Below are 19034 nucleotides of genomic sequence, written 5' to 3'. Positions count from 1 at the left end.
GTGGGGGTGAGCGAGCACGGATTAGAAACACTTCTACAACCTATGCCCGAGTAGTTCCTTTCCATTCATTCACTCAACAAATATTTTAGTTAAATATTTATTGAGTACCTATTACATGCCAGGTATTATGCTAAATGTCAGGGGATACGTTTTAATAACTATAGCAGGCACCATTATTTTCATTGTTATCTATACCTGTAAACAGTAAATCCGGGAGGAATCCGGATGCCCTCGCTGAGGCTGGACTTACAGGATGTTTAATTGGAGAACTGCCAACTCTAATTGAGGACCCTGCACGCCTGGAGTGATCGAAACAGAATTCCCATAACCAGGCCCCAGACAGAAAGCCCTGTGAACTCCTAAGTGGAGAAACTGCGCTCAGAGGTGGCTCTGCGAAGGGGAACTGGACCAGGACACAGCCGGGAGAGGCAGCCTGCAGTGCACAAGTTTTGTACTGTTGGACTTTCCTCTGGTGTGATCGCGCGTTCTGTGGACGAGCGGGCGCCGCTGCAGACCTGCGGATACCCCCGCGGGTCGCGCGCACGCCCCCCGCACGGGGAAGCTGCCGGGCGGGGGGTGGGGGGCAGCAGCCGGCGCGGTCTGGGGCTCAGCGCGGTCGCGGGGTGCCGGGAGCCACTGCAGGGAGGGGCTCCCGGGGGACCGCGCTCCCAGTGGAGGGGAAGCAGCTCCGGGTTGCAGGGCAGGAATGTGCCCTTCCCGGCCAACTTTCGGCCGCCGCAACGGAAGCAGGAACTGGCTAAGCACACAACCCGCGGGCAGCGGGGAGCTGCGGAGCATCCCTGCCGCCCTCGCCGAGACCCGCGCGCCGATCTGCAGCTCCTGGCCCGCGAGTGCGCCGGGTCTGTTCCCTCGCCGGGGTAGGACACCGGGGCCCCCGGGGCCTGTCGTTGCCAGGTAAAGGCGTCGCCGCCTTCCCCTCCAGGCGGACCGCTGAGAGCGAGCCCCCCCACCCCTGCGCCCCGTCCTTTCCTGGCGCTCCCTTCTACCTCTCCCCGAGCGCCAAGACCCGGGCTGGGGCGAGGAAGGACTGACTGGCCCGGGTGTTGGTGGGGCTGCGGACCCCCAGAGGGGATCTCCAGTCTCGCGCAACAGCACCTGTTATAAACGGCACTGGCTCCGCGTCGTCATCAGGAGAGGCTGAAGAACGCTCAGTAAGCGACATGCATTTCCTCAAAGGAAGGGAAAGAAAATGATTTCCAGTATTTGGCACAGTTGTGTACAAGTGCGTTTTAGTGACGGTAGTAAGCAGGCGTTAAAGCTCAGGTGCTTCCTCTCGCTCCCACCTGTATCCTTTCCCCCCTACCTTTCAATGGAATTCAACTTGGCTGTGGACCTTTAAGGCCTAAGTAATGATGATTAGAAGAATTACTTTACCTAAGAGTTGTTGAGCATCTTTAGCGAGAAAATCTCTTCAGGACTTCTTGCAGTCCAGGTGCTAAAAAGGTGCTGCGTACAGAAAGCACAGTTCCTACCCCATCCCCTCGCTTAGTTCCGGCTTCTCTGCAAGAACTCCAGGAAAGACTGTCAGAATCCATTCAAAGTAAAGTATGGGCCTGGTTTTCCTCTTTCGTTCCTGTTTGGTTTTCTGGATGGCTAGAAAAAAGACTTGGGAAATGTGACAGCATAAAAAGATAACTCGTGCCAGGATTCTTTTTTTTTTTTTTTTAAGATTTTTTATTTATTTATTTGACAGAGAGACACAGCGAGAGAGGGAACACAAGCAGGGGGAGTGGAAGAGGGAGAAGTAGACTTCCCGCTAAGCGGGGAGCCCGATGCGGAGCTCGATCTCCGGACCCCGATCTCCGGACCCTGGGATCATGACCTGAGCCGAAGGCAGACGCTTAACCGACTGAGCCACCCAGGCGCCCTGTGCTAGGATTCTTAACCTGGAGAAGCCCTGGATAGTATTCAAAAAGTCTGAGCACTTCAGCAGGAACATTTATTATTTTAGTAGCCTCGAACTGAAATGGAACATGTCCTCTAAGAGGCGCTAGTCAAATCCATAGGAGAACTAGAGGCAGCTGTAATTTGCCACCAGCAGGAATCACAGGTGTTTTCATATCATATTACTTATTACACGGATCTCAAGTATCCTGTACATTCAACAATCCTTCAAAATTATGGTGGTTTATTAGGGGCGCCTGCGTGGTTCAGTCTGTCCGGCCTCTGACTCTTGATTTCAGCTCAGGTCATGATCTCAAGGTTGTAAGATCAAGCCCCATGGGGCTCCGTGCTCAGGTGGAGTCTGCTTGTCCCTTTCCCTCTGCTCTTCCCCCCACTTGGGCTCTCTCTCTAAAATAAATAAATAAACAAACAAATAAACAAATAAAATCTTCAACATTATGGCAGTTATTAGATGTACCACTTGTTATTCACTAGGTTAATAAAGAAGCAGAAAGGGGCACCTCGGTGGCTCAGTCGTTAAGCGTCTGCCTTAAGCTCAGATCCTGGTCCCAGAGTCCTGGGATCGAGCCCCGCATCGAACCCCGCACCGGGCTCCCTGCTCCCTGCTCGGCTGGAAGCCTGTCTCTCCCTCTCCCACTCCCCCTGCTTGTGTTCCCTCTCTCGCCCTGTCTCTTTTGATCAAATAAAAATCTAAAAAAAATAATAAACATAAATATCCCACAATTGTTTCTATTTTGACTGAAAATGGGACTAATTTTTTTTTTAAAGATTTTATGTATTTAAGAGAGAGCATGAGGGGTGAGGGAGGGAGAGGGAGAGCCAGACTCCCCACTGAGCGAGGAGCCTGATGTGGGGCTCGATCCCAGTACTCTGGGATCGTGACCTGAACTGAAGGCAGCCGCCTAACCAACTGAACCACCAGGCACCCCTGAAAATGGGGTTAATAATGAGATCTATCTCATAAGGATTGGAATCTATCTCATTAGGATTCTTTTTTTTTTTTTTTAAGATTTCATTTATTTATTTGACAGAGAGAGACACAGCGAGAGAGGGAACACAAGCAGGGGGAGTGGGAGAGGGAGAAGCAGGCTTCCCGCGGAGCAGAGAACCCGATGTGGGGCTGGATCCCAGGACCCTGGGATCATGACCTGAGCCGAAGGCAGACGCTTAACGACTGAGCTACCCAGGCGCCCCTCATTAGGATTCTTGTAAGGATTAGTTGACATGACACATGTAAAGTGCTTAGTATAGAGACTGGCACCTGAGAAACATAAATGTTACTTATTTGACTGTTTATAAAAATTGGACACAATAGCAAGGAAGATATTGGACTTGTACTGTTACTGTATATGGGTAATATATGTTTGTTTTTTTTGCTTTTTAATTTTTTTACTAACATCTATTTGTTTATATTAGAGATCAGTCTTTTTTTTTTTTTTAAGATTTTATTTTTAAGTTATCTCTACACCCAATGTCAGGCTCAAACTTACAACCCTGAGATCAAGAGTTGCATGCTCCCCGAACTGAGCCAGTGAGGTCCCCCAATATTAGGGACTCTTTGTATTGTACAGTTATGTGGGTTTTGACAAATGTAAAGACAAACAAACAAAAAACAACCATTACAGTAGCCTATAGAATAACCTCACTATAAAAATCCCCTGTGCTCCACCTATTCATCCCTCCCTTCCTCTGCCTAGCAACCACTAATATTTTTACTGTTGATGTAGTTTTGCCTTTTCCAAAATGTCATATAGTTGACAAGGAGTCATACATTTCAGACTGGCTTCCTTCACTTAGCAATATGCAATTATGTTTCCTCTATGTCCTTTTGTGGCTTGATAGCTCATTTCTTTTTACTACTGAATAATATTCTACTGTATGGATATACCACATTTTGTTTATCCATTCACCTATTGAAGGAACATCTTGGTCATTTCCAGTTTTTGGCAATGATGTATAAAGTTACTATAAACATTTGTATGTAAATTTTTGTAGGATTTGGTAGTGTCAGTATTCTGGATTTTAGTCATTCTAATAGGTGTATAGTAGTATCTCACTGTTGTTTTAATTTGCAGATCCCTGATGACTATGATGTTAAGCACCTTTTCATTTGCTTATTTATCATCTGTATATCTCCTTTGGTGTGGTGTCTGTTCAGATACTTTGCCCATTTTTTATTGGGTTGTTTTCTAAGTTTTAAGAGTTCTTTGTATATTTTACCTACTAGTCCTTTATCAGGTATGTGTTTTGCAAATATTTCTCCCAGTCTGAGGCTTATCTTTTTTATTTTCTTAGTGTCTTGGGCAGAGCAGAAGTTTTAATTTTAATGAAATCCAACCTATCCAGTTTTTTCTTTAGTGGATTGTGCTTTAGGTATTATATCTAAAAACTCATTGCTTAATCTAAGTTCCAAAGATTTTCTCCTATGTTATATTCTAAGAGGGTTTTTTTTTTATTTTAAAGATTTTATTTTTAAGTAATCTCTACACCCAACGTGGGGCTCAAACTCACAACCCCCTGAGACCAAGAGTCACATGCTCTACCAACTGAGTCAGCCAGGTGCCCCTGTAGGAGTTTTATAATTTTACATTTTATATTTAGGTCTATGATCCATTTTGAGTTAATTTTTGTAAATGATGGAAGGTTTGTATCTAGATTTATCTTTTTGCATATGGGTTCTAGCACCATTTTTGAGAAGGCTATCCTTTCTCTATTGAATTGCCTTTGCTCTTTTGTTAGACATCAGTTGACTGAATTTGTGTGGGTCTATTTCTGGGCTTATTATTATGTTCTCTTTTTCTGTTCTTTCTCTTCTTTTGGCAGAACCACACTGTCTTGATTACTGTAACTTATATACCAAGTACTGAAGTTAGGTAGTGTGAATTCTCCAATTTTGTTCTTCTTCAGTATTGTGTTGGCCATTCTGGGCCTTTCTGCATTTCCATGTAAACTTTAAAATCAACACTTTAAGTCATGCCTGGGTGGCTCAGTTGATTAAGTGTCTGACTCTTTTGGCTCAGGTCATGATGTCAGGGTCGTGAGATTGAGCCCTGCGTCCAGCTCCATGCTCAGTGGGGAGTCTGCTTGAAATTACCTCTCTCCTTCTCCCTCTACCTGCCCCCCCCAACATGTGTTCTCTCTCTCTCTCAAATAAATATATCTTTAAAAAAAAATCAAAACTTTAAAATTGTTGAGATCCCCAAAATAACTTGTTGGGAACTTTATTGGGATTACACTGAATCTATAGGTCAAGTTGGGAAGAATGGATATCTTAATACCGAACATGGAACATCTCTCCATTTACTTGGATTTTCTTTGCTATTTTACATCAGAGTTTTGTAGGCATATTTTAAAAACTACTTTGATAATTATATTTCAATTTATCATTATATTTCAATTATATAACTGGCTCCCTTTGTAATTTATAATTTTATTTCAATTATTTATATATATATAAATAAATTATTAAATATATATAATATAATATATATTAATATATAATATAATAATATAATTAATATATAAATATATAAATATAATATAATTAATATATAATATAAGTAATATAATTAATATATAAATATTATATAAATATATAATATATATTTATATATATAATATAATAATATAATATATAAATAAATATATAAAAATTTATAATTATATTTCAATTATATAACTGGCTCCCTTTGTAATCATATATATTTAAAATTTGTATTTTAAAACATGTCTCTCAGAAAAAATCCTAAGCTTCTAAGCTTCACCAGACTATCAAAGGGGTTGGATTCATGACCAAACAAGAAAAGGAAGAAGAAGATTCAAGAAGCAGTAATTCTTTCTTTCTTTTTTTTAAGAGAGAGTGCTTGTTTGTGAGCAGGGGAGGGGGGCAGAGGGAGAGGGAGAGAGAGAATCCCATGGGGCTCGATCTCACAACCCTGAGATCATGACCTGAGCCGAAATAAGAGTCGCTTGCTTAACTGACTGAGCCACCCAGGTGCCCCAAAGAAGTAGTAATTCTGCTCTAGACTATCGTTCAGTGAACAATTTGTATTCTGGAAATGAATGAGTTCCCTCTACTGACCAGCTAACTGTTAGAATTAAATTATTAGAGTTACCTGTCTCTGGTTTGATACCTAAGGAGAGGCAGCAACAAGAAAGACAGCCCCAGTTTCCTCATCTATTAATGAGGAAAATAATAGCTTTTTTTGCAGAGCTAGTATAAGGATTAAATAGGACAATATATGTATATTTCATAGCACATTGCCTACCACCTAGTAGGTGATTTAAAAATGCTACTTGTTATTACCAAGAAAGAAACCATGGTCAAGCGTATTATCGCTGCTTTATCAGTGACTAGAAATTTTGTGTCCCCTCCCCTCCTGGTTAGGAGAAGCAAGAAGAGAAAGGATTCTAGAACTTGGGGGCAGGCCTGCTGTTTATACCTGTTCCATCATAGACACTGGTCAGCTTTTAAGCATAGATGGGATAGTATATGTGTTTGTGCTAATTAGTTCTTTACCAAGCTTTTTTCCTAAGATTTATTTATTTATTTTAGAGAGACAGTGCACAGGGGGCAGGGGCAGAGGGAGAGAGGGAGAGAGAATCTCAAGCAGACTCTCTGCCGAGCATGGAGCCTGATTCGGGGCTTGATCTCATGACCTTGAGATCATGACCTGAGCTGAAATCAAGCATTGGATGCTCAACCAACTGAGCCACCCAGGCGCCCCTCTTTACCAAGTTTTTAATGAGAGATTGTCTTGATCTATTAAAAATGAAACATAAAAAATGCTTGTTTATTTCTGTTTTAAAATCATGTATTGTTTACATTGACTTGAAGGAAATGAACTATATCTTCGCTAGATTTATTAAAAGAAACAAAACTCATTGCTGATGTTTTATTTTTGTTCTAGAGAGAAATTCCATGATCTGTACAATCTTCTTGAAGCAAACTCAGACCAGAGGGAGGATTATCCTTGACCTTTGAAGACTAAGACTAAACTGAAATTTAAAATGTTCTTTAGGGACAAATGGAGCTTGACTTACACTTGTGTAATAATTTGTTTCCTGACACTAAGGCTGTCCACCAGTCAGAATTGCTCTACCAAGAGTTTAGAAGATGTTGTCATTGACATACAATCATCTCTTTCTAAGGGAATTAGAGGCAATGAACCCATACATACATTAACTCAGGAAGACTGCATTAATTTTTGCTGTTCAACAAAAAACGTAACAGGTAAGTAATAGTCTCTTGGCAGCTCTTCATTCCAAGTGTTTTGTGACATGAGTAGCTGGTTGATGTGGCTGCAGAGATTATCCTAGTGATTCTCAGTGGGGTAGAAATGTGGGTAACAAAACCACTGGGAGAATGTTCCACAAGCATGTCCTCTCCTCCCCTAAGCTGAGGCAAAGTTACTGATGAGTGTGTGTGTGTGTATCACAGGTGTCTGGTTAGAAAAAAGGCTGAGAACCACTGGTGCTATGTCCTAATAGGTATCTAAGATGTTTCCAATATCTTAGAAACAAAAATCCTTAAGGGACATGGGAAGTTGTTTGGTCGGACCCATTCACGTGACACAGAAGGAAACCGAGGCCCACAGGTTTGAACCACACCTTTGCATATTTCAAGTTTCAGATCTATGACTTGAAAAAGAAACAGTGAAACAGTGATCATTTTTCAGGTGTTTATGATCCTGTTCTAACTCCCTAAATGAAAAATAAATGAACAAACAACAACAGCAACAAAAAAACACACACAAAATTTATTGAGCACCAAATGCCTTGCCAGGTGCTGGAGACAAAACAATGAATAAGATGGACAGGGTCTTGCCATCAAGGGGCCTAGAAGAGCTAGTGAACACTGGACTAATGGTTCTTACCTCACTTATTAGCCAACCAAATCATGTGTTTTCTCTTATATCTTTAGTTTCTTTTCTTTCTATAATGGGTGTGGTATAGTAAGAAATATATGCATATAATCTTTGTTCTTGGTTCCTGGCACAGAGCTCCTAAAAACCTTGCAATTTCCTAAGCAGAGGAGCTTCTTTTGTTATTCATTATAAGCCCTTTTCAACCACGCCTGAATTTGTGCTAATAGCTTCAGGGTGGGTACTGGTCGCAAGAGAGACCAAGCCTTGATTAGAATTTTGGAACTTTCAGCCCCACCCCCACCTCCAAGTAAAAAAGAGGGGCTGGAGATTGAATTCAGTCACCAACGGCCAATGATTTAATCAATTATGCCCACATAATGAAATCTCCATAAAAATCCTGAAACTATAGTTTTAGGCAGCTTCCAAGTTGGCGAACACATCCATGTGTCCGGGACGGTTGTGCACTCCAGCTTCCCTAGGACAGAAGCTCTTGCAGTCAGGACACTTCCATACCTTGCCCTTTCTACCCTTCATCTGGCTGTTCATTTCTGTCTTTTACAACAAAATGTAATAGTAAGTATAGCTTTTTCCTGAGATCTGTGAGTAGTTCTAACAAATTATCAAACCTGAGGTAAGGGGTTGTGGGAACCTGAATTTATAGCCACACTGGGCAGAAGTGTGAGTAACCTAGGACCTGATACTTTTTACTATTATTATTATTATTATTATTACTATTATTTGAGAGAGAGAACGCACAAGCCAGGGGACAGGGAGAAACAGACTCCCTGCTGAATAGGGAGCCCCCACAGGGCTCAATCCTAGGACTCCGAGGTCATGACCTGAGCCTAAGTCAGACGCTTAACCAACTGAGCCACCTAGGCGTCTCCCTAGGACCTGATACTTTTGACTGGCATCTAAGTGAGGACAGTCTTATGGGACTGAGCCCTTAAACCTGTGGAGTCTGATGATAACTCCAGGTAGTTAGTGTAAGAATTGAATTGAGTTGTAAGATAGATGGTGTCAGAGAATCAGAGAATGGAGAATTAGTGTGGAAACAATACCACATATTTATTTGATGTCAGGAGGACAAAAAAAAAAAAAACCCTTCAGTGGTCGTCTCAAACTTGGCAGTGTGCTTTTGGACATTTTTTATAGACTGATTTATGGAAATTACTGAGATTTAATTTAAATTTCCAGTTTTTCTTTAAATGTTATCAACATTTATGTGAAACAGAAAATCATCGGCAAACAGGACTGAATGCTGTGTGGGTGTCTGCTGGCAAAACAGGAAACCTTGCTTTGCTTTTCAGTTCCATAATGGGTGTTCAGTAAGATGGGGGTTTGCTGCTTTATTGTACAAGCAAAATTACTGTTACTGCTTTACTGTAAGCAGAGGTAATTGTGGGTCTCATTTAATGGATCTCAGACTTTTTCCTCATTTATTGAGCAATGACCTTTAACTGCTTAGGGTTCAAAAAAGCACTTTGATAATTTGCTTGGAGTCACAGCCGCTAGAAGAATGCCCGGAAGTACAAAGGACACAAGATTTTGCATACAACTTGGGGGCTTATGGACCCTCCCCTTTACCTATGTGCCCCCCAAAAAATGGTATTGCAGAATTATCCCATTGCTGAGAAAGGAAAAGCTAAAGTACCTTTCTTATTGCCTGAGTGATGGGGAGCCAACATGATCAGATCCCCACAGAAGCTCACTGAGTCTTATTTCCAAATGTGGGAATCAAGGTTGATCCTAACCATTGCCTGATTTGAAGATGTGGTTCTGATGGCCAGTTATGCAGGGTTTCTTCCCAAAGCTTTCCTGAGATATATTGGGCACATAATATTGCATAAACTAAAGATATACAGTGTGATGATTTGATGCATGTATGTATTATGACATGATACCAGAACAAGGTTAGTTAACACATGGTTGTGAGTGTGTGTGTATGTGTGTGTGTGTGTGTGTATGGTGAGAAAGAGCATGCATTTTTTTTTTTTTGTTAAAGATTTTATTTATTTATTTGAGCCAGAGAGAATGAGAGAGAGGGAGAGAGCACATGAGAGGGGGTAGGGTCAGAGGGAGAAGCAGGCTCCCTGCCAAGCAGGGAGCCCGATGCGGGACTCGATCCAGGGACTCCAGGATCATGACCTGAGCCGAAGGCAGTAGCTTAACCAACTGAGCCACCCAGGCGCCCAGAGCATGCATTTTTAATAATTAGTCTATATGCCTGTTAACCTTCATCCTGACCAGGGATATACTGATCCCCTCAAGGGTCATAGGCTTGAAGTGAGCCTGTACTAGACTGAGGCCAAAGCCAACTCTAGGCCATAATGAATAGAAAGTATAACTTCTATTGGGCAGAAGAGGAAGAGAAAAAGAAGTCAGAAATAAAAGCTAAGAGTGAAAAGACAGAAAGGAAGGAAAATGGAAAAGCAGAAATAAGGAAGAGTAGAAATGTGAAGAAAAAAAATCAAAAGAAGAATTGTACTGATAAAAGTAAAAAATGGACTTTGTATTCCATACACTACTCAGACCCTTTGTGGAAGGAGGCATGGTAGGATGATGCTGAATTTAGTAATTCTACCCAAGAAAGTCAGACTCATGGCTTCATAGGTGTTTGAGATAGGTGTCTGCCTTCTGGATACAAGAGATAGATGAAATCATTAGGTTAGATCCATTTCTTAAGTCCCAACTCAGTTGTGGGTTGTGTAAAGATTGTGAAGTCATTATTTCTGTGGATGTTTCCATGGATATTTTAGCAAATGGAAGGCTTATCTAAAGAATTAAATGTATTATTTAAAAAAAAAGAATTAAATGTACTACCTAAAGTTGGTTTTGCCAGAATTACCTTAATTCAGATGTTTAAACCCAAGGTCTTTACAAATTGCTTTACGAGACTAAGGAAGAGGAAATGAGTCAGCGGTCAGCCGGCAAATGAACAATGTGAAGGAAGGTGTTTGTGTTGGATAGCAGAATAAATCATTGCCTACTCTTTAAAATCTCCTATTTCAGTATAATGCTTACAAAGCCTTTCATTGCAGGAGACAAAGCATGTAACTTGATGATCTTCGACACTCGAAAAACAGCTAGACAGCCCAACTGCTACCTTTTTTTCTGTCCCAGTGAGGAAGCTTGTCCACTGAAACCAGCAAAGGGACTTATGAGTTACAGGATAATTAGAGGTAAGAATAGCATTGTTCTTTTTCTTTGGTGATTGGAATTATTTAAGGATGTGGTTCATGTGAAAGATTTTCTACAAAAGAGTCTAAGTAAAACTACCAAAAGTGGTCATAAATACAGAGGCACACTGGAAAACTCTCACGATTTAAAGTTCAGTTTATTAAATCAACCATCTTTTTTCCAATGAAAGATCTCCAAATGATAGTATTTTGTGTTGTGTAGCTTTTGTTTTTACCTTCCTGAGATAAAATTCCAGTATGTTTGTCTTCAGTTTCCAATTATTTTATAATAACATTAGCTGAAATCAAACACACTGGATTTTATTATCCAGACCTGGAGGGAAGTTCATTCAAGAAGTATTTACTGTGCATCTACCATGTGCCAAATTCTGTGCAAGGCATTGGAAATATAGTCTCCATACTAAACATATTTGTTCAGAATACAGAAAAAAAAAACTGAAAAATAATATAATTATTCGGATATGTCTTGGTGAGATTTTGGCTTGTTAGTTTTTCAAGATGAAATGCTTTTGGTATCAAGTTTCCTTTTATTTAAGTTTTGGAAAGTTTTTGTCATTACACTCTTGATGATTAATAATATTCTATTTGTTCATTTACTAAATAAACAACAAATGTTACTTAGCATCTCCTAGGTGCCAAACATTTATTCCGCCCTAAGGACACAAAAATATAACACTAAACATGAAAAACAAGGTCCTTACCTCTGGAACTTACGTTTTAGGAGAGACAATAATCATCATAAATAAGTAATCAAGAAAAATATAGTCACAAGTGCTATGCGGATGAGAAAAGACAATGTAATAGATGATCACTGAGTGGACTGTCTTGATTAGGTGATCAGAGGAAGCATCTGTGAAGAAGTAACCCCTCGACTGAGATCTGAACAGTAAGAAGTCAGATGTGAGATCTGAGAAGAACTTTAGGCAGAGGAAATAGCCCATTCCAATATCCTGAGGCAGAATAGTTTTGGAGTATTGAAGAACAAACACTTCAGTCCCAGCTGGCTGACTCATAGTGAACCATATAAAGAGTGATATGCAAGAAGTTTGAAAAGCGGGGAGGTCACATAAAGCTTTGGAAGCCAGAGTAGGAAGTTCTTATTTTAGGTGCTTAACAGGAAGCCGTTGGGAGTTTTTGAGCAGACATGTATTGTGGTGTTTTCAAGGTGATTTCGCAAAGCTCACTGGGACTGCTCAACTGTGGACGGACAAAAATGCAGCAGCAAGAGGGGCAGTGGGAAGACTGGATAGGAGGTGGGGCAAGATCCCAGCGAAACACCATGGCATTGTGGACCAGGGAGGTGGCAAATGAGGTAGAGAGAAGTAAATATACGGCCATTTCAGAGGTAGAACTGACAGGACTTGCCGATGGGGTGGGGTGGGGGGTGACAACAGGGAAGAGAGAAGCATTCGAGTTGAGTCCTAGCTTGAGTGTCTACATGGATGTTGGCACCATCTACTGAGCTGGAGAAGGTTTGAGGAGACTGGTTTTAGGGTTGGGAGGGGGAGTGCAATCAAGGGTTCTCTCTCTCTCTTTTTGAAGATTTTATTTATTTATTTGAGAGAGAGAGAGAACAAGAGGAGGAGCAGAGGGAGAGAGGGAGAGCAGACTCTGTGTTGAGCCTGGAGCCTGACGGGGGGCTCAATTCCAGGACCCTGAGAGCATGACCTGAGCCGAAATCAAGAGCCGGTCACTTAACTGATTGAGCCACCCAGGCACCCCTCAAGGGTTCTCTCTTGACTGTGTTATGTGTGAGGTACTTTGGGGAATGAACTACCCAGGGTGCCTGGGCACAGACTCTGCTTTGTCCTCTGGGTGAGCCTGTGTCAGAGTTTTGGTTAATGAACTAGATGTATCAAACATTCCTTTAAGCAGGAACGTAAAGCACAAATTATTTGTGTAAATTCTTCCCAAGTAGGGATATAAACCCAAGTATAAGAAAACTTGCACAGGGTGCAAAGTTTCAGTTCTGCAAGATGAAGAAAGTTCTGGAGATGGGTGAGGGTGATGGTTGCAGAGCAAAGTGAATATACTCAATGCCACTGAACTATATACTTAGAGTTATGTACAATTGTATGTACAATAACGTAAAATAATGTACATGTACAATGTAAAATGATTTTTAAAAACACTAGGCATAGAACAAATGAGGCTTCTCAAAACACTCAAGACCTTACTTTACGTGGACAGTGTCTTGTCCTGCCCCCGATCTGTGTGGCTCCTTCACTTCGTGCCTGTATATATATATATCATCTTGGCTAAAAACATTGGGGCCTCCAGGGTGGTGGTGATACTTCTTGCTGTCCTCTTTGATCACCTGGACCATTGCATTAGACAGCCAGGGGTGGTATCTAGCAGGAGATGGATATCCCAGTCTTAGTCTCCAAAGAGGTCAGGGCTCAAGACACTGATTGGAACGTTTGTTCTTCTCCTTCTGGAACTCCCATCATATGGAAGCTGGACCATAACGTTCTGCCTCTGTTATTCCTTCTCACTACCTCTTCATTCTGTCCCTTCTTCCACTATCCATGTGCTTCCCTATATCTGTCTTCTATTTTGTCATTAAAGCACAATGTCAAAGAAATTACAGGTAATTTACTCCAGTAATTCTACGTCCCTAAAATCTAAAGACACAACACCAAAACAAGAAAAAGCTATTGGTTTGAAGTTGTTTATTGTATAATTAGTTTAAAGAGTGAAAAACTAGAAGTAGCATAAATGTCCAATTGCCAGAGAATGATTGGGTGTAAAATATGATGGATCCACTTGAGAGAATATGATGCAGATGTTAAAAAATAAGTTTGAGGGGGGTGCCTGGGTGGTTCAGTGGTTAAGCATCTGCCTTCAGCTCAGGTCATGATCCCAGCGTCCTCCTGGGGAGTCTGCTTCTCCCTCTCCTCTGCTGCTCCCCCTGCTTGTGCTCTCTCTCTGTGTGTGTCAAATAAATAAATAAAATTAAAAAAAAAATAAGTTTGAGGTATATAAATAAACAAAATTTCAGGTGAAAAACAGCAGTTGTTTTTCAATTACATGAAAAAAAAATTTAAGGTATACAGAAATGTTAATAGTCATTAGGACATAATGATAAAAATTATAGTTGAATTTGTTTTATAATTTTCATAATTCTCTGTAATATTGTTGCTTTATAAAGCATGTGTAAAAGAGGGAGTGTGCGGTAAAGATTCTCTCCAGTGGAAATGGGAGAAAAGGGAACTTGGCATGTGTATAAACATTTTCAGGGAGGGTATGAAGGTAATAAAGGGGAATTAGAATCAAACAGTGCCTGTATCAGCCACCAGGGGGCGCCCTCAGCCCAGAGCAGGTTGCTTGATATCTCAGAGCAAAGTGGCACCAACCCTGGACATAGAATGCCGCTGACTTTTTAATCTACAGGATGTTTAAAAATTAAGTTTGTAATTCTATTTATGAATCTGCCCATGTTGATGGATTAAGATTCCCCATAAAAATAAACTATCTGCTTCCTGTTTAGAGTGAAATTAAATAGATATCTGTTTGGTGGTTTGTTTCCAGATGAACTCGATTTCCTGTAACTGATAGGCTAATATTTACAGACCAAAAGTTTGAAAGATGACAGTGTACTCTGTTCATTCTACAAAACCATTGCAACTTGGCATTATGGAATTTTTTTTTCAGCTTCGTGGTGTGTCATGTCTACCAAGGATTAGAATAGGGGAATTCAGAGATAGAATAAATTGGGAGTCTGTTTGCTCAGTTGGTTTCCAAGGAATAGTCAGTCCCTAAGTTTTTTATTTCGTGAAGTCCCTTGAGACTGAAACTCAAAAGAGGGATTGAGGGCACAGGGCTGTTTCACAGTCCCCTCTGGCTCACCTCTACATGAGCAAGAAAAACACCACACCCCAATGGCAAACATCAGAGGGTGAGGTAAACGGAGCAGGTGTTGAGAATCCCTGTGTGGTTCTAGGATCTTTGCCAATAGATTAATCTTATCAAGAAATGGGACTAGCCCTAGACTTGCTTTCTTTATGAGCTTGCATTCTTGAGAAAGAAAGCAGCTGTTTTGGTCATTCTTTGTCAATGGCTTTAAGTTCTGAGTTCATACACATCACAGAGCATTTATTTAACTAGTCTTTTTTTTTTAACTTTAAAATGAAATACGTTGGGGCACCTGGGTGGCTCAGTCAAGTTAAGTGGCGGCCTTTGGCTCAGGTCATGATCTCAGGGTCTGGGTCTGGAGCCCCACGTCGGTCTCCCTGCTGGGGGGGGGGTCTGCTTGCCCTCTCCCTCTGCCCCTCCCCCCTCCTCGTACTTTCTCTCTCTCTCTCTCAAATAAATAAAATCTTTAAAAAAATTTTTTAAAAAATGAAATGTGTTGAGTCCTGTTCTTTTTTTTAAAAAAATATCTGATACTACCTAAAAATAGAGATGCTGTTTATCTCATGGTGATGTTATATCTGCAAATGTGGTATAACCTGCAGCAGAAACTCTTTCCTTCAGTGTTGTCGGAGGAGAGAGGCATTTCAATCCTCCAAATTCTATTTTAGAGCAAAGTACTATATCCTAAAGCAGGTGTCTGCAAATATTTTCTGTTGAGGGCAAAATGATAAGTATTTTAGGCTTTCCAGGCCAGTATTTTAAGCTTATGGGCCATATGCAATCTGTTGTACCTATTCACCTCTGTCCTTGTAGTATGAAGTACCCACAGCCAATGTATAAACAAATGAGCACTGTTACCTGCCAATAAAGCTTTATTTGCAGACACTGAAATTTGAATTTTATGTAATTGTCATGTGTCACAAAATATTATCCTCTTTGATTTTTGTCAGCCATTTAGAAATGTAGATCTTGGCTCATAAGCCATACAAAGAGAAGTGGCAAGGGGTGCCTGGGTGGCTCAGTCAGTTAAAAGTCTGCCTTGGGCTCAGGTTATGATGCCAGAGTCCTGGGATCGAGCCCCACATCAGGCTCCCTGCTCCGCGGAAAGCCTGCTTCTCCCTCTGCCACTCCCCCTGCTTGTGTTCCCTCTCTTGCTGTGTCTCTCTCTATCAAATAAATAAATAAAATCTTAAAAAAATAAATAAAAAAGAGAGAAGTGGCAAGCCAGATTTGGGCCTCGGGTCATAATTTGCTGACCCCTGTCCTAGATGGACTAATAAGTGACAGTTCTTTTTTTTTTTTAAGATTTTATTTATTTACGCTTATGTGGGCAAGCAGGGGGAGGGGCAGAGGGAGAGGGAAAGAGAGAATCTCAAGCCGACTCCACACTGAGCCCGACGTGGGGCTCTATTTCACAACCCTGAGATCATGACCTGAGCCAAAGTCAAAAGTCAGCCGCTTGACCAACTGAGCCACACAGGCGCCCCCGTAAATGACAGTTTGAAAGGACTCTTTGAAGTGTGAAGTTTACAGAGCAGTCAAAGATATTTACAGATCTGAGGTTGTCTCTGGATCTGTTTGTTAGCAGAGGGGAGAGTGGGGTCTGGTTCAGAAACTGGCATTGAGAGGAGTTGAAGAAGAAAAGGGGAAAGAGAACAGAACAATAAACATTAAGAAATTCCTTTTCTTCCTTCCTTGTGTTTGCTGCAGTTCAAATCTAAGTGAAGTGATTAGCCAAGTAGCAGAGTGATACAGAGCAGTTCAGATGATCATTCCCTGCCCCTGATGGCTCCAAAAACCCTTTCCAGTTTGAGCTGTGATGAATGGCGTGTGAGACTAAGAGCACAACTCTAAACTTTCTCTTACCCTGAGGAGGATCTGAGGCTGGTTCCTCCCCAGCAGCCCCCAGAACTGTGTGATTTTCTGCTCTTTATGTCAGCTCTGTGGCCATCCTAATTTCAAATATTGGTTCCATTGTCCTCAGACTGAAGACATTGGCTCTGAAATGTTAATCTTTGAGAGTCAAAATTAAATCTCCTAGATTGCCTTGCTCCCCTGAGTGTGGGGCCAAAACCTTTTTTTTTTTTTTTTTTTAATTGGAAAATGTCATCAATCTTCTGCTGCTGCCTTGGTCTCTGTGCCCTGGGAGGAGACCAGACCTTCCCTCCAGTCCCATCCTCCTACTCTTTGTGGCAGGCAAATGGCCCGGGTTCTGCCTCGGCTCCTCATCGCCCCGAGGCCTCTATTACCGTCCTTACCTTTGGGCTGCCCTTGCTGTGAAGTCTCTCCTTGGTGATTGCTGGTTTCCCAGGGAGCCTTCTCTCCACCAGTTCCTGCCATGTCACCCTGGCCCAGCTCTATTCCCTGACTTTGGCCCCCTACACGTCCCCATGTTCCTAAACCTCCTGAGCTCCTCTTAGCTCCCTTGTTCTGCTCCTCCCACCTCTTCCTTAATTTGCCTGGTCCTCCTCCACACATTTCTCCTCTGTCCCATCACTCTAGAAATAAACCACAGCATCTGGTAGAGAGGCAGTGTCATCAGATTCTGATTTAGCAATTTGTATTTTTCCATTTTGTGCAAGTTTCTACAAAATGTCAAGTTTCAACAGTTTGGGGATTTACTGAACAAGCTGATACGTTTGTCTTTTTTTTAACCTGCCTCAGCTTGGAAATATTTAAGTCTCCTTTTAATTTTCTTTACATTTTTCAGATTTTCCAACTTTGGCCAGAACTCACTCGCCAAGCGGAGAGTTAACGCAAGAAGATTCTCTCCTCCGTGGCCAGTCTTCACGGGGACTCACTCCCACCCCCGCTCCCGTGACAGGTTATTCAAAGCCCACTGACAGCTTCCGGAGAGAGGCATTTTCTCAGAAGGTCGGATCCTCAGATCACTTGGAGAAACTATTCGAGATGGGTCAAGCGAGTACACCCTTCCCTGTTTATAAAGAAGAAGGCCATTCTCAGAGTTCACAGTTTTCCTCAGAGCAAAAAATATCTCCTCTGCTGCCTGAACATGTGACAACACTCCCCACGACAGGGACGGTTGCCTCTCGGCGGATCACCTCTGCCCCTCCAAAGCCTGCATCGCCCCCCACCGCCAATGCTCCTGGGATACCTTCTGTGACTTCTGAACCAGAGATGGCCACCTCAGCTCCAGCCCTAGCCTCAGGCAAGTCTCAGCCCCCCACAGACCTCCTGTCTACCATTTTGACCCGTGCTGCAGTTAAACCCAAAGCTAGCCTAGCTACAGTAGCTGTTTCAAACACCATCCCTGAGGCACCCATGGACTGGAAAAGCCCCCCAGAAACGGCACCCTTTCGAGAAATTTCCAACCTCACTTTGAACACAGAGGATGCCCATAATAACCCTGCTACACTTTCTTTGTCAACAGTGGGTTCGTCCACTGCTACGCCGCTTTCGTCAAATGTGGATTCTTCTCTGAATAAAACTGCTTCCCAGGAAAATGGGAAGGCCAGACCCGGTGGTTCCTCCCTGAACAGTGTTCCAGAAAGTCAAGACGGCCTTCCATTTGAAAAATGGCTCCTCATCGGAACCCTGCTCTTTGGGGTTCTGTTCCTAGCCATAGGCCTTGCCCTCTTGGGCAGAATGTTCTCGGAATCCCTGCACAGGAGACGTTATTCGAGACTGGACTATTTGATCAATGGGATCTATGTTGACATCTAAGGAGGAAACTAGATGTCTCTTCATTCATGTAGTTATTAGCGGCCCAAACTCAGTGACTTCCTGCTGACTCACAGATCTTAGCAGGATGTCTGAAGCATCTTGAAGATAGGCAGATGCCCCCTACCACTTTCTTTTTGCTTGGCTTTTGAAGACAAGGGGAGAAAGGACACAAATTAGGTAATTTGAGTGATCTATCTCTAAAATATTTGCTGAAAACAAAGCTCTACCTAAAGTAATAAAGTATAATTGGCATATAAATTCAAAAATGACTGGCTTTTTGCAAGGAAAAGTGGTTAGGACTTTTAGGCTCCAGTTCATTAACATTTCTGGTTCCAGATAAAGTCAACTGTTTATGATATTAATTCTAATGGATTTACTTTCTTTTTTATATGAATTCCAATAAAAGTTATTCCAGATGTATGTCCTTCCAATTAAATATTTGAATAAATCTTTTGTTACTCAGTAATGTTCTTGTAAGTGACACATCCAGCTGGATAACTTT

At 41.8% G+C, this 19034-nt stretch overlaps 1 protein-coding gene across 3 annotated transcripts; it reads left to right on the top strand.

The window, feature by feature from the left end:
• The first annotated feature begins 695 nt into the window (after nucleotides 1-695).
• On the top strand, nucleotides 696-18952 carry MANSC1 (MANSC domain containing 1). 3 transcript variants are annotated; one of them, XM_081821248.1, is made up of 4 exons: nucleotides 696-915; nucleotides 6837-7159; nucleotides 10835-10975; nucleotides 17559-18952. In XM_081821248.1, the coding sequence occupies exons 2-4, from the start codon at nucleotides 6937-6939 to the stop codon at nucleotides 18530-18532; spliced, it is 1338 nt and encodes a 445-aa protein (XP_081677374.1). In that variant the 5' UTR covers nucleotides 696-915; nucleotides 6837-6936; the 3' UTR covers nucleotides 18533-18952. The 3 variants fall into 3 exon arrangements, with proteins under 3 accessions (XP_081677374.1, XP_081677375.1, XP_081677376.1); XM_081821249.1 differs by lacking the exon at nucleotides 696-915 and adding an exon at nucleotides 1020-1172; XM_081821250.1 differs by lacking the exon at nucleotides 696-915 and having other exon boundaries at nucleotides 7045-7163; nucleotides 10838-10975.
• Nucleotides 18953-19034: the final 82 nt, after the last annotated feature.

The sequence above is a fragment of the Leptonychotes weddellii genome, chromosome 5 (genome assembly GCF_054177405.1).
Source record: "Leptonychotes weddellii isolate Sample4059 chromosome 5, ASM5417740v2, whole genome shotgun sequence".
Classification (NCBI taxonomy): Eukaryota; Metazoa; Chordata; class Mammalia; order Carnivora; family Phocidae; genus Leptonychotes; species Leptonychotes weddellii.
The sequence above is the reverse complement of the archived record's forward strand: the minus strand, read 5'-3'. Positions and strand labels throughout refer to the sequence as shown.

Bases quoted from the DNA above. Each gene is read 5' to 3' on its own strand.
- MANSC1 (XM_081821248.1), top strand. From the start codon at position 6,937: ATGTTCTTTAGGGACAAATGGAGCTTGACTTACACTTGTGTAATAATT. The intron at 7,160-10,834 runs GTAAGTAATAGT...CTTTCATTGCAG, and splicing joins TTCAACAAAAAACGTAACAG to GAGACAAAGCATGTAACTTG. The intron at 10,976-17,558 runs GTAAGAATAGCA...TACATTTTTCAG, and splicing joins GAGTTACAGGATAATTAGAG to ATTTTCCAACTTTGGCCAGA.